General features: G+C 32.8%; 1 protein-coding gene across 3 annotated transcripts in view; it reads left to right on the top strand.

The window, feature by feature from the left end:
• DSC1 (desmocollin 1) overlaps window positions 1-13,116 on the top strand; it is a 35,814-nt gene extending 22,698 nt beyond the window's left edge. The window contains exons 10-17 of one of the 3 annotated variants that reach the window (XM_004059280.3): window positions 33-292; window positions 444-586; window positions 5,530-5,742; window positions 6,185-6,424; window positions 7,624-7,745; window positions 8,470-8,718; window positions 9,474-9,519; window positions 9,601-9,721. In XM_004059280.3, coding sequence (XP_004059328.1) covers window positions 33-292; window positions 444-586; window positions 5,530-5,742; window positions 6,185-6,424; window positions 7,624-7,745; window positions 8,470-8,718; window positions 9,474-9,509 — 1,263 coding nt within the window. In that variant the 3' untranslated portion in view covers window positions 9,510-9,519; window positions 9,601-9,721. Of the gene's footprint in view, window positions 1-32; window positions 293-443; window positions 587-5,529; window positions 5,743-6,184; window positions 6,425-7,623; window positions 7,746-8,469; window positions 8,719-9,473; window positions 9,520-9,600 lie in introns of all 3 variants that reach the window. The other 2 variants (XM_004059281.3, XM_055368276.2) reach the window with 2 other exon arrangements.
• The last annotated feature ends 975 nt before the right edge of the window (window positions 13,117-14,091 follow it).

The raw sequence follows: 14,091 nt of genomic DNA, 5'->3' as shown, positions 1-14,091 counted from the left end.
TATTGACTTATTAAAGTATGCTTATTTAACAGCCATTGAACTATGAAGTCAATCGCCAAGTTATTTTGCAAGTTGGTGTAGTTAACGAGGCACAATTCTCTAAAGCAGCGAGCTCACAAACTCCTACAATGTGCACTACAACTGTCACCGTTAAAATTATAGACAGTGATGAGGGCCCTGAATGCCACCCTCCAGTGAAAGTTATTCAGAGTCAAGATGGCTTCCCAGCTGGCCAAGAACTCCTTGGATACAAAGCACTGGACCCGGAAATATCCAGTGGTGAAGGCTTAAGGTGATGTACTTTTCAAAAAGCTCCTTAATTTTAATTGTGATGTAAATTGATTTTAAAGTTATGAATGTTTTATGTATTTTTCAAAATGACAGATTTTAAGATCATGTCCCTTCTTTGATTTGACCGTTCATATTTGATTTCTAAAAATTAGGTATCAGAAGTTAGGGGATGAAGATAACTGGTTTGAAATTAATCAACACACTGGCGACTTGAGAACTCTAAAAGTTCTAGATAGAGAATCCAAATTTGTAAAAAACAACCAATACAATATTTCAGTTGTTGCAGTGGATGCAGGTGAGTGCCATTTTCTACAGATAAAATGTAAATATACGATATGTTTTTAAGGAAACCTTGGGGTGAAATCTGTTTATTTCTAGACAAAACATAATTCAAGCAATGTTTGCATTTTTATTGTTCATGTTATTGGATATCACCCAATTTAGGCTTCAGTGCATCTATAATGCAAAGCTATGAGGTAGTGAATGGCCAAAGCTTAAGGCTTAATTATATCACAATAAATTTAAATGTAATTACATCACAATTAAAATTAAGGTCTAAGGTTTCAAAGATGATCTATATTATTAATTTCTGCTGAGGAAATGGTGGCATACTCAAGGATCACCGTTTTGTTTTCAGAAGTACAGGTTTAGATACATTATGATTTGAGCTTGCTGAAAGGGTTCATCACACCTAAAACAGTTGGGTTCAAAGTAAGTTTGTTCTGAGCTTCTCTTAATGGAGAACAAATCATTTATCCTATTTTATAAAGCAATGGTCAAACAATGACTTAAGTCTTTTGTGGTGATTTGCAATCTTTTACCAAGGTCAATTTTAGAATCAATTCTGTAAAGAATGTCCTCCAAATATAGTAAAGCAGTGATCTGGAAATTCTTTTGAACATACACATTTCTATCAGTAAACCACTTGTTAGTATGTTTAAATATATGTTTATAAATATGTTTTTAAATATTTGCTATCATATGTATTTTTATATATATGTACTATCATACTAATGTATACATCATAAAAATATACAAAACATTAAAAGAGGATGATAAAAATATAAGTAGAAGCTACACTCTTTCATTTTATCATATTGATGACAAATTTACCATAAATTTTGGCAAATTGCCATAAATAATAAAGATAAATGAACTTGGGCTTTTATAACATAGCCTATTCTTTTGACTACCTGCCTAATCCAAGAAGGTTTCCATTCTTTTTACATGCATATGCTGGATGTTCGAAACAAACTAGCTGATACAATACTATGGGTTTTTTTTTCCTGTGTCTATTGCATTTCTTTAGAAGGAATGGTTGAATGTATTAATAAATACACATGAAATTCCATGGTAATTAATATAAGTTGGTAGTAGTGAAAATGTTCATGGTTATTTATTTGTCCCTTTGATTTTTTTTAATAACAAAATGCAAACAATGTGTTCTCAGATATTATACCCCTACTTTTTTCTATGATGGCAAAGAAGACTTTATGTTTACTCATTTATTCCCCAACTGTTGGTTTGTCTATTAAGTTCTAAGTATTAGACAAGCTGACATGGAAATTAAGAATGTTAAGATAAGGCCAAATTCTTACACGATATCAACTATAGAATTATTATAGTTTCACAAGAGATTCTATGATGTGAGAACTTTCCTCAAAAAGAATGTATGAATATTATCAGAAGTGGAGATCAGTTAAGAGCTGCTCAGATTAAGGATGAAAGAGAAGAGATTACAGAAATGCAGAGGCCTAATTTTTTAAAAATAAAATGCTACCTGGAGAGGAGAAAATTATGGAGAACAAAGTATTTAAAAAGTAACTTTGTTTTTTGGTGCTAAAAGACAAAGTCTGTAAGCACAGTGAATGTAGTGTAAGAAAATAAAAAGCAAACTTTAACAAATCTACATTCCAGGGCTGTAGATAACCTGGGTGTGTTTAATAAAAAAGTAAAGATAAGGATGTTACACATTTTAGTGAAAAACCATATAGTGATATGATGGATTTTGTTTCTTTGAACTTTAATCCACACACACACACACACACACATTTTGCTCTGATGCTCGTGAATATTCCTGGATAATGATCTAGGTATTCTACCTGTCTTAGAATCCAACTTTCTTTCTTGTGTCAATCCTCTGTCAGTCCGGCTGATGTCCCTGCTGTCAGTCGAGAAAGCATTGTTTTACATACCTTCCACCTAGAGTAGCATTGCTCCTCCTGTCTGAAATTCAGGCCCCTTAACTTCTTCAAATAAATGGCAACGACAAGGTTTGTGATTGTTTCCATTAGTCTGGATTCAGTTCTTCTCTAAATACCTTTTGAACTGGGGATAACAATTATCATATATGGTGTGGCTTCTGTAGAAAAGGCTACTTTCATTGTTTCTCATGTATATTCTGTTCTCCTAACAAGCTTAATTATGAGTTCAATTTTGTATAAAGACCCTTTTTCTTTGTAAATCGTCCCTTTCCAAGTATCTGGCAGAAAATGTGGTATACATATGCACAGTGCAGGTGCTGATATTTGTCATTCCTTTGTTGTTTGAGAGTCCTATGAATCTCCACCTTATACATTTCACTGCAAAAAGCTTTACAATTCTAGGGACATAATTAGCACTTGGGAAAACTGATTTTAATGTACAAAATTGAGATTAAACATTTATTAAGTGCTTCTTTATTTTTCCCTTCTGTAAGAAGGATTTTCTTAAGAGAACAAATATTTAAGGGTTGTCATGTACAAGTGGCAAACATTTTGCATGTATAGTCCAAAAAGAACATGAACAAATTACAGGAAATCATTAGGAGGCATATTGTAGCTTAATAATTAAAAATTTAAATCTTTTAACAATTAATTTTAAAATTTATAGAGTAGGCTGATTTATAATACAGTGATTCTAGTTACTGAAACATTTGAGTAGCAATAAAAAATGACTGCTTTCCAGAATTGCTGTTGAAGTATTACGAAGATTTTTAGTTAACCCAAGATGTACTTTCTAGCTCTGTGATTGGTGTTTCTCACTCATTTATACTTGATGTTTGCTTATGTGCTTAATTTAAAGTAAGTTTTAGAAGTAAATAAACACACCAATGACCTTTCACCATGCTCAGCTATTATCAGTAATTACTTATTTTTGGCTGTTTACCTCTTCCCAGGGGTAACATAAAAACTTACCATCAACCTCTTGTAATTTTTGATATCTTCTAAGACAAGCTTGTCCAACCTGTGGCCTGCAGGCAGCATGCAGCCCAGCACGGCTTTGAATGTGGCCCAACAAAAATTCATAAACTTTCTTGAAACATTATAAGATTTGTTTGCAACATATATGTTTTAGCTCATCAGCTATCATTGGTGTTAGTGTATTTTATGTGTGGCCCAAGACAATTCTTCTGTTTTCAGTGTGGCCCAGGGAAGCCAAAAGATTGGACATCCCTGTTCTAAGACCTTCTCAGCTTTGTCTTTGATTGCCTTCCATTTAAATAATTTCAAGCATCTTTCATCTGTTTTTATCAACATGCTTAAAGCAGAGACTGTAATAGAAAATAGTAAGTTATGGGATAAATGTTGGTTGAATATGTGATTAAATAAATCTTGATTTGCATTCCTATAACTACCACTTTTTTGGATTTTTAAAGTGTGTTTTCTTACCATTTTTCTATAAAGAGAAAGGCTTTCTGCTTAAATTTTAAAAGGTGAAATTATAGTATATATATCAACTCATGTGTAGTGTATGCAACTAAATTTTTTACTTTATAAAGGCCTCTTTTTCATATTATTCATTTCTTTGTTAGTTTGCTGATTTTAAAGTTATTACTTATATTCAACTTTATTTGCTATTTTCTGGCAGTCTCAAAGTATTTATATGCTATTGCAAATTTCTTCTGCAAATAGCTATATCTCTCTTTTATTTCTGGATATTTTTTAATTTGTTCAGGTAGTTTTAAAATAGGCAAAAATAGTAGTTACTTTATATAAACAATTAGTTTAAAAGTCACCGAATAAATTAATTTTGTAGTTATTCAACAGAAAAAATTCTTTTGAAATACACTACATGATATGACTTAGGGTTATTTCAAATTAAAAAGAAAAATAAATTATATTTGCATGGGAGTTATAGTAGTCTTTATGATAAATTCACCATACATGTTTCAAAATGTGGACCAGTATTTAAAGCAAAAACATGAAAAATTACATCAATTACCTTTCTGTTTATTTCAATTTTGATATCTTATCATTTATTGTAGTTTATTATCCTTTTACAAATGGTGGGATTTGACATGTTTCTGAACTTCATTATCTCTTAAACACAAATAATGGGCACTATTTTAACTAAAAATACTATGTGTGAAGTCTTAGGCCAATAATAGTGGCAATCAACAGATGGGTACGAGACAGTTCCTGTTGTCAAGAATATATGAATTGCATTAGGGTAGAGATGAAAACTTATTTTTCTGGCTTATTCAATTAAATGATTTCAAGTATAAAAATAGGAACTGCATTATGTTCAATGTGTCAGTATTAAGTTATAGTTAGCTGGGAAATACTGGGCAAATCACTAGGCTCTCAAGGTGAGTACAACTTACTATGCTACTTTTGCAGTTCAGTGTGTGAGCCAAAGTATTAGCAAAGAGTTCTGAGAAAGCACTGGAATATGGCTACCATTGTCTGTGGAAGTCACGAGTTTCATGAGGATGTGACATTTAAGTAGATTCTTGAAGATAATAGTGTGCTACCTGGCAAAGAAGAGGAGAAAAGTATTCCTAGGAGTGGCAACCGAATGCTACAAAGCAGACAGGAAGGGAAACACTTAGTGCGTTTCTAGAGAAGTTTTCAAGGTTTGGGAAAAAAGTATACGATGCAATGGAGAAGCTGAGAAAGTGACTGATAACCAAATGTAAAGTGTTTGTATTCTAAGGATGAATATATGCGCTTCATAAAGAATGATGTAAGACATCCGTTTTATTTTCAACAGGTCATTCTGTAGTGACCTTCCTCATAATCTCATACCTTTTAGTTTTGAAAAGCATCTGAAGAAATTATCTGATCCAGCCCTAGTCTTCAAAGAAAAGTGACATGTCCCTATTTTGTAGTCTTGGTGTCTGAAATCCGGGAAGCATGTATGCGAACTTAGGCTCAGACAGCTAGTAGAAAGCAGATGTCAACTGTGTATTTTATAAATTGTTGAAAATAAATGCATTTTCATGTGAAGAAATAACCTATTTTTAATTAATCTTAGTTGGCCGATCTTGCACTGGAACATTAGTAGTTCATTTGGATGATTACAATGATCACGCACCTCAAATTGACAAAGAAGTGACCATTTGTCAGAATAATGAGGATTTTGCTGTTCTGAAACCTGTAGATCCAGATGGACCTGAAAATGGACCACCTTTTCAATTCTTTCTGGGTAATTCTGCCAGTAAAAACTGGAACATAGAAGAAAAGGATGGTATGTAATTATGCTAAATTTTATAGTCAATAGGGACTTCAGATTGGTGATGGTTCTTTCACCTTAGTTTATCATAATAAATACACATTTATTTTAGGAAATTATTTTATTAACCCTAAAAACAACAATACCTTATTTTTTAAAAAAATTAGTGCCATTATGGTGAGCTTAGACTCTTGTTCTGAATATCTTTTAAGAAAACATATAAGTCCCTTTTTAATTAACATTTGAGCAACATGTTAAGTACAGATTAGTTTAATATCAGCATAAAGCAACATCAATTACTTTTCTGGCTCTTCTGGGAAATCACAAATTAAAAAAAAAAGAAAAATTCGAGTTTTTATTCTAAATTGATTCCCATCCACTGAGAATATTGAGTAGGAATAATATTGCCATCTAAACAGCCAATCTGTATATATTCTGTCTTTTTTTTTTTCCCTAGGTAAAACTGCCATTCTTCGTCAACGACAAAATCTTGATTATAACTATTATTCTGTGCCTATTCAAATAAAAGACAGGCATGGTTTAGATGCATCACATGTGTTAACAGTGAGAGTATGTGACTGTTCAACTCCATCTGAGTGTAGAATGAAGGATAAAAGTACAAGAGACGTTAGACCAAATGTAATACTTGGAAGATGGGCTATTCTTGCTATGGTGTTGGGTTCTGTATTGTTATTATGTAAGTATATTAAGTATCATTATCTGGAATGTGTTAGCTAAAATTTTATCTAGTATTTTTAAAACATGGAAGTTTTTTATATTAATAGCCTTTGGGAAATGTGTTCTTTTAAAAATATTGTATCTATTTTATGTCTTGGGGCTCTGAGTGATAAATATCAGTAACAGCAGATTAAGTTTAAAGTAAGTTTCAGAGGTGGTAGCCTTAGTTCTTCAATAATTATCTGTGAGACGTTGGGTAAATTATTTCCTCTTTTTTGAACTCATTTTTCCACGTGTAAAATGAAGAGGCTGGGTAAAACTATTACGATTCCCTCCATATAAAATAATATAGTCTTTCAACCAGCCATGTTTATGTAGGGAATACATACATACAAAAAGAACTTGTGAAAACAGAGCTATTCCAAAATTTACTCAGATATTTATGTTCCATATTATGAATGAAGTGATTTAGCATCATCGTAAGACTTCCACGAGTGAAAAATGGTCATATGAGCCACTGAGGAAAAGCAATACAGGCAAAGGGTGCTAAGACTTTGCACTGTGCAAACTGTTATTTGGAGGTACAAAAGTAATAGAAATATTGCCCACGCTTAATTAAGACTGCCTTTTTCTCTCTCTTTCTTTCTGTTTCTCTCTTCTTTTCCTTTTCTTTTTCTTTCTCTCTCCCTCTGACCCCAAAGAACCCATTTGCATTTACAAACTTTTCCTATAATCTTTACTGTATCCTAATTCATTGATTTGAGTTTCAGATTAAATTGGATATTCCTCTTAGCACTTTATTAGTTGATGTACACTTTTGAAACCAGACACCAGTTTTATGTAATTGCCTTTCTTGTTTGTATTTATGCCTAATGTTCTTAGTCTTGTTATTCTAAGCCCTTTAAGTGTGTTCTGTATGATTTTAACTACTAATGATGCTATCTTAAATATCAGTTAGATGAAGTTACCATTTCAATGTAGAAGAAATAAAAGACACATATAAGTTAATTCTGGACCTGGGAAGAGAGCTATTATTAATCTCTCTAAGCTACAAATAGTATAAATACATTTTAAAAATATTCTGTTTTTAAATCTTGTGACCTAAAGAGCTCAATTTGTGGAATGAATTTTTTGAGACATATGCAAGAAGACTTTAAAAAATCATGTAATCAAATGATTTAATGTCTGTGTTTTACTTTGATCTTTTTTGCTTTTTAGGTATTCTGTTTACATGTTTCTGTGTCACTGCTAAGAGAACAGTCAAGAAATGTTTTCCAGAAGACATAGCCCAGCAAAATTTAATTGTATCAAATACTGAAGGACCTGGAGAAGAAGTAACGGTAAATCAGATTTCACATGCCTTTGAATTGTACGGCGAACAAATGATGACAGATTATTACTCAACAATGTCAATGATAATATCACTAATGTTTATTGAGCACTTACTATGCTAAGCAGAGTTTCAAGTGCCCTCAATGTTTTAAATCATTTAAACCTCCCAATTCTACAGGACTAGGGCTGTCACAACAAACTGAGTGACTTAAACAACAGACAAGTATTGTTTCACAGATCTGGAGACTAGAAATCAGAGATCAAGGTGTTGGCAGGTCCATGCTCCCTCTGAAGGAACTGGGGAGGGATCTGTTCCGGGACTCTCTCCTAGCTTCTGCCAATTCCCTGGCTTATGGCAGTGGAAATCAAATCTTCATATGGCGTTCTCCGTGTGTGCATGTCTGTGTCCAAATTTCCCCTTTTTATAAGGATACTGATTATATTAGCTTAGGGACCCACTCTAATCCCATATAACCTCATCTTAGCTAATTACATCTACAATGACCCTATTTCCAAATAAGTTCACATTCTGAGTTACTGAGGGTTAGGACATATGAATTTTTAGAGGACTCAATTCAACCCATCACACCTATGATACTATTATTCTGATTTTATGTATGAGGAACAGAGAGGCACAGCAGGCAAGTGATTTGCCTATGGTGAAAAAAAATGAAAATGAATTGTTAGTTTCCATTTTTCAAATTCACTTTATCACTCTCACTTTACTTTTAGGAAGCAAATATTAGACTCCCCATGCAGACATCCAACATTTGTGACACAAGCATGTCTGTTGGTACTGTTGGTGGCCAGGGAATCAAAACACAGCAAAGTTTTGAGATGGTCAAAGGAGGCTACACTTTGGATTCCAACAAAGGAGGTGGACATCAGACCTTGGAGTCCGTTAAGGGAGTGGGGCAGGGAGATACTGGCAGATACGTGTACACGGACTGGCAGAGTTTCACCCAACCTCGGCTTGGCGAAGTAAGTTCCACCGTGTTTGAGGTCATATTACATGGAAGTTAAATGCTAGTTATAAATCAGAATTTCCCAAAAGTTTTACTCCTCATATACCTGGAATTCAACATCTTTTAAATGTTGGATTATCATAGATGTGGATGTCTGGTTTAAACCCAAAGAGAAAAATGATCTTTGAAAATTCACCTTTGAAAATACAGTTTACAAAACTTTATCTAGGAGTGCCATATGTAGATGTGTTTACAAAGGATAAAAGGTTGATAGCCTCTTCCCTAGAAATTAACAGGAAAACCACCTGGAATGAAATATTTATTATACAGGAATGAATGGATCATAAATTATAAACATTTCTCAGTGTGCTTGAGTTCTTTGTGTGGTTATGAAGTCCTGGCTATCAAAATCAACCAGATAAATTGTTGAGCTTTTATTTTGAGTTTTAGTTCCTTGTTTTGTTTTATGTTCAGATTAATCAGTATAGGTTTGATATTAGCCAGTTTAATATACTACACTATCACAGTTATATAGTAGTGTATAAACATAGGAATCATAGCCTATATTGGTTTTCCTCAAATACGTGAAGAAGCTACAAAGGTAAATTTCAAATATACATGTTTTGTGTTCAAATGGGAAATTATAAATGTGTTGCGTGATATATGCGTAGTCTTAATTTTTTAAATGTGCTCACTAGAAGCATTTATTTATTTGCTATATTTTAAGAGTGACTATAATACAGACCAATCCTGTGCATTTTTTATATATAGGAATCCATTAGAGGACACACTCTGATTAAAAATTAAACAGTAAAAGGTAAATCAAAGACATCATTTTTCTGCTAATATGTTTAGGTGTTTTTTAAAAAATAATAAAATGTGCTCTTTTTTGATACAGAAGGTGTATTTGTGTGGACAAGATGAGGAGCATAAACATTGTGAAGACTACGTTCGTTCGTATAACTATGAAGGCAAAGGTTCTCTGGCCGGCTCAGTAGGTTGCTGCAGCGATCGGCAGGAAGAAGAGGGACTGGAGTTTCTAGATCACCTGGAACCCAAATTTAGGACATTAGCAAAGACATGCGTCAAGAAATAAATGTGCCTTTTAATAGTGTAATATCCACAGATGCATAAGTAGGAGTTTATTACATGCAGAATGTTAGCAGCATCTGCTAATGTTTTTGTTTATGGAGGTAAACTTTGTCATGTATAGGTAAGGGTACTATAAATATGAGATTCCCCTACATTCTCCTTGTCTGGTATAACTTCCATGTTCTCTAGAAATCAAGGTTTTGTTTGTTAATTCTCTTTTATATGCATGTATATATTGCCCTTTTCACGACTGTACTGTACACTTTCTTGCACCTTTTATTTGCAAACTGATGTTACTTTTTGTGCTGTGGAAGAGCATTTGGGAAAGCTGGGTATTATAGAGGCCAATGAAAGATGAATTTGCGTTGTAGATGTACGAATTAAATATTTTCTTCAAAATCTTGGGGAGAATTATGTTCTTAGAAATATTTTCTTTGGTGCCAGATAATTGCATTCTCTCCACCTGAGTGGTTTAAAAAGGACTTTTAAGTATTCTTCAGTGCAATCTTAAGTTTTGTGATTAAGTTCATTTCTCTTTTACACTTTTGTACTCCTCAGAGCAGTGCTCCCAGCATTGTTTTCTTTCAGCATCCTTCAGAGCTCGGTCCCTGGACCTCTGCCCATGTGGATTTGTTGTTAGGTCACTCCAACTTCTAGGGTTCTTGGAAAGATAAGGACCAGAACAAGCTCATAGCAAATTGAGGGGCAGAGATTTTATGAAGATTACATGAGAAGATTTCCATGAAAGAATTGCAGCCCTGAGGTCCATGGGTTGACTTATGCTCACAAATATGTTTCGTTTGCTCAACGTGGTTTACTACTAACATTTTAAAAATATAACTACTTTAGCAAAAACATTCACTCTTGAGTTTGACATAAGCCCGCCTTATCTGTGGTTGCCACCTGCCATCTCCAAGCATGTGGACAACTAGCCCTGATGGCATTAGGCTGCAACTCTGATATACAGCGATTAGCACCTTGAATATGCCAAAAATTGAATTACCATCTGTATTAAAACTTAAGACTCAGCCTAAATTTACAGTTACTTTAAGAAAATAGGCAGTCAGAATTAGGGACTAGAATGTATATGAGAAACCCCCACTCTACTAAAAATATAAGAAATTAGAAGACATGGTGGCGAATGACTGTAATCCCAGCTACTCAGGAGGCTGAGGCAGGAGAATCGCTTGAACCCAGGAGGCGGAGGTTGCAGTGAGCTGAGATTGCCACTGCACTCCAGCCTGGGCAACAAGAGCGAAACTCCGTCTCAAAAAAAAAAACCAAAAAAAAAATTGAAATCGATTACAGCAACACTTACCAAACATTTGTGGAATGATGAATAAATGAACGCACACATTCAGAAATAATTTTGAATGTATAACATTTTAATAGGATAGTATATTTTATTAATCTAAAAAGAAACTATATATTTAAATAGCATTTTCGTAGTCATTTGTGGCAAACTCTATAAATCTATAAACAATAACAGTATGGAAATTTCTCATCCAGAAAAAACAAAGACTTAAAAAAATCTATTAACTAGATATTTTCTAACTAGTTAACTATTTTTAAAAATGAGTGGCTTTTTAAAAAAATGTTGTGACTAGTCTTCTAATTCTCAGTTCCAAATTAAAGGCGCTTCTTGATATGAAATTGGGTATTGGATCAGAAGAAAAAAGTGATTTTAATAAATCAGATTTTATAAGGTATCCATAATATATAATTTTTATAACCATTATAAAATATTTTTGTGGTCATGCAATTTTTGTTCTCTGATGTACAGGTTGCTCTGATAATATCAGTTCTAAAATTTTAAAATATTATATAAATTTGGACATTTATCATAAAAAGTTACATTCTTGAATGTAGGTACAAAATGTTCTTGGAGTAATTAAAAATCATTAACTGAACCTTAACTTTAATTGTACTTCTATGTTCAGATATACATTTTCTTTCCCACAATTAAGCAAGTGAAAAGAAATATGAAGACAAAGGAACATATGTAAGTTAAATTTCAGCTAATGATTTTTAGTTACTCCAAGAACAATTTCTACCTACATTCAAAATGTAATAATTAATATCCAGAGGTAGATAGCTCAGTCAGCAAGAGAAGATACTCTAAAAGCATTAGAAAAATTACTAGAAAGTGTGAGAAATAAATTTGTATTAAACAATTTTGGCCATTTAAAATATTTTCAAAATATCATTAGAGTTTATCTCAGAGAAACTTTGACTGTCTTTTGGTTTACTTAGGCAATTCAAAATCATTCTCTGCTTACTCCCAAAATTAAATGTTAATTGTATGTTTGATAAAATGTGTGACACTCTGTCAGACTGCTTACAAATTTCATTTGTTAATAAAAGATTGTATTTCATGGATTTATTTCATAAAACTTAATTGTCAATTAATAAGTTAATAGTTATGACTGGTTTTTCTAGAATTAAATCAGTATTGAGGAAGATATACAGTTAAATTTTCTTATCTTATTTCAGATCTCAAATATTTCATGTGAAAAAATTTCATGAGAACACCAAGGTAGATGAAAATCAACGTAATTTTATAAGTGAGCTTCATTAGACATGTCCTAATTTTACTGAACTTCTGCTTACTCCTGTGTTTATTAAAAGTATTTCATACAACTTGACATCTATGCATATATTTACTTTCAGAAAAGTCATATGCTGTGTTATTTAGAAAATGCTCAAAATAGATGTTTTAGAGTCAAAGATTTTTATTATCACAGAAAAGCCCTCTTTTTATTGCATGTTAATTATGAAAGTTCTGTACTAGTTGAAAAACCTAAATGAAATTAGGGTAATGAAACAAACAATGTATATTGCTGCATTTTTCTACTCTCTTTTATCTGCTTTTCTAATAAATCTGAAGGAGTGTTGCATTTGACTAGACACTGCATTTGTCTTTCTGCTTTTGTAGAAAAGAAGAAAATAAAGAAGTATAGCAGAAGAAAACATTACTAAGAATGGATAGATTCTTGCATATTTTATAGGGCCCAATAAAATTAAGTTAGCATAATTTTTCAAAACTCTTCAAAAAAATGTTTACATAAAAAATAAAAATCACATATATATTACCTCAAATCCTTACTACCAAAACCAAAATAACTTTTTTAAAATAGTTATTTTAAATAGACTAATTTAAGTGTATTAGAAGGATTATAAAAACAAATGTGTGAAATGCATTTATAATATATATTTTATGAAGTTAAGTCTTTTATTATTTTAAGATATTCACTTCTTAAAGTAAGTTTTTTGATTGACCGAAATAAAATATCCTTTCATAAATCAATCTACAGAGTTAGCAGTTGTTTATTCCCTAACTTTAGAGAAAAAAAAAAACAATGAAAGACAAGTGTGGTTTTCCTGTGGTCTGCATTTGCCTGAGAATACGTAAGATTTCAACATTTTAAAAATTTGGTTGTCAGTGTGCAACAATTTGATACCTGTAACTGTGGAATTCTATTTGTCTATGTTTAGAGACTTCTAAATGATATACTGTGGAATTATTAATACTAAAAAAACTCAAGGCTTCATTTGAGATATCTGAAGTTTTAATTTGCCTAAAATTAATGTTATTTTCTACCAGGTAAAGTTCAAGAAAAACTAAAAGAAACCCTCTAATCAAAAGTGGAAATGAAAGGATTTCCTTACTTGGCTTTGCCTCCCCTAAAAGATATAGAATATTTGGTACTGAGTGGTGGATGACATTTACATAGTTCAAAATCTCTCTTAAAATCCAAGTTTCTAAAGATCTTCCATCCATAGTAGGTATCCTGCAAGAGGGATGTGCTACTGTCCTACACTCACCGTATTTCCCACCTCTTTGAGATCCATACTAAAATTCAAGGTCACTGGTTCTTGAAGTGTAATTCCTGGATTAGCAGGCTCAGCATCATTTGGAAACTTATTAGAAATGCAAATACTTTGGTCCTTAGCCCAGATCTACTGAATAGGAAACATTGAGAATGGGACCCAGCTATAGAGTAGGTTAACAGACTCCCCAGCCCTTTCTGATGTGCTGTCAAGGTTGAGAATGTCTGTCGTTCTATTCCTCACCTCAGCGCTAGCTCTCTGATACTCAGTGTGGTCTGTGGACCAGCAGCACTGGCATCTCCTGAGAGCTTCTTAGACAAATAGATACTTAGCCCCCACCTCAGACCTATTGAATCAGAGTCTGCATTTTGATGAGATCTCTAGGAGATCTGTAAGCACATAAAACTTGGATAAGCACTACATAAGTGATTAGGTGAGGGGAAAGACAGCAAAAACGAATAGGTGA

Source organism: Gorilla gorilla, chromosome 17, assembly GCF_029281585.2.
Source record: "Gorilla gorilla gorilla isolate KB3781 chromosome 17, NHGRI_mGorGor1-v2.1_pri, whole genome shotgun sequence".
Classification (NCBI taxonomy): Eukaryota; Metazoa; Chordata; class Mammalia; order Primates; family Hominidae; genus Gorilla; species Gorilla gorilla.
Note: the sequence above shows the minus strand (reverse complement) of the source record. Positions and strands in the feature narration are given on the sequence as shown.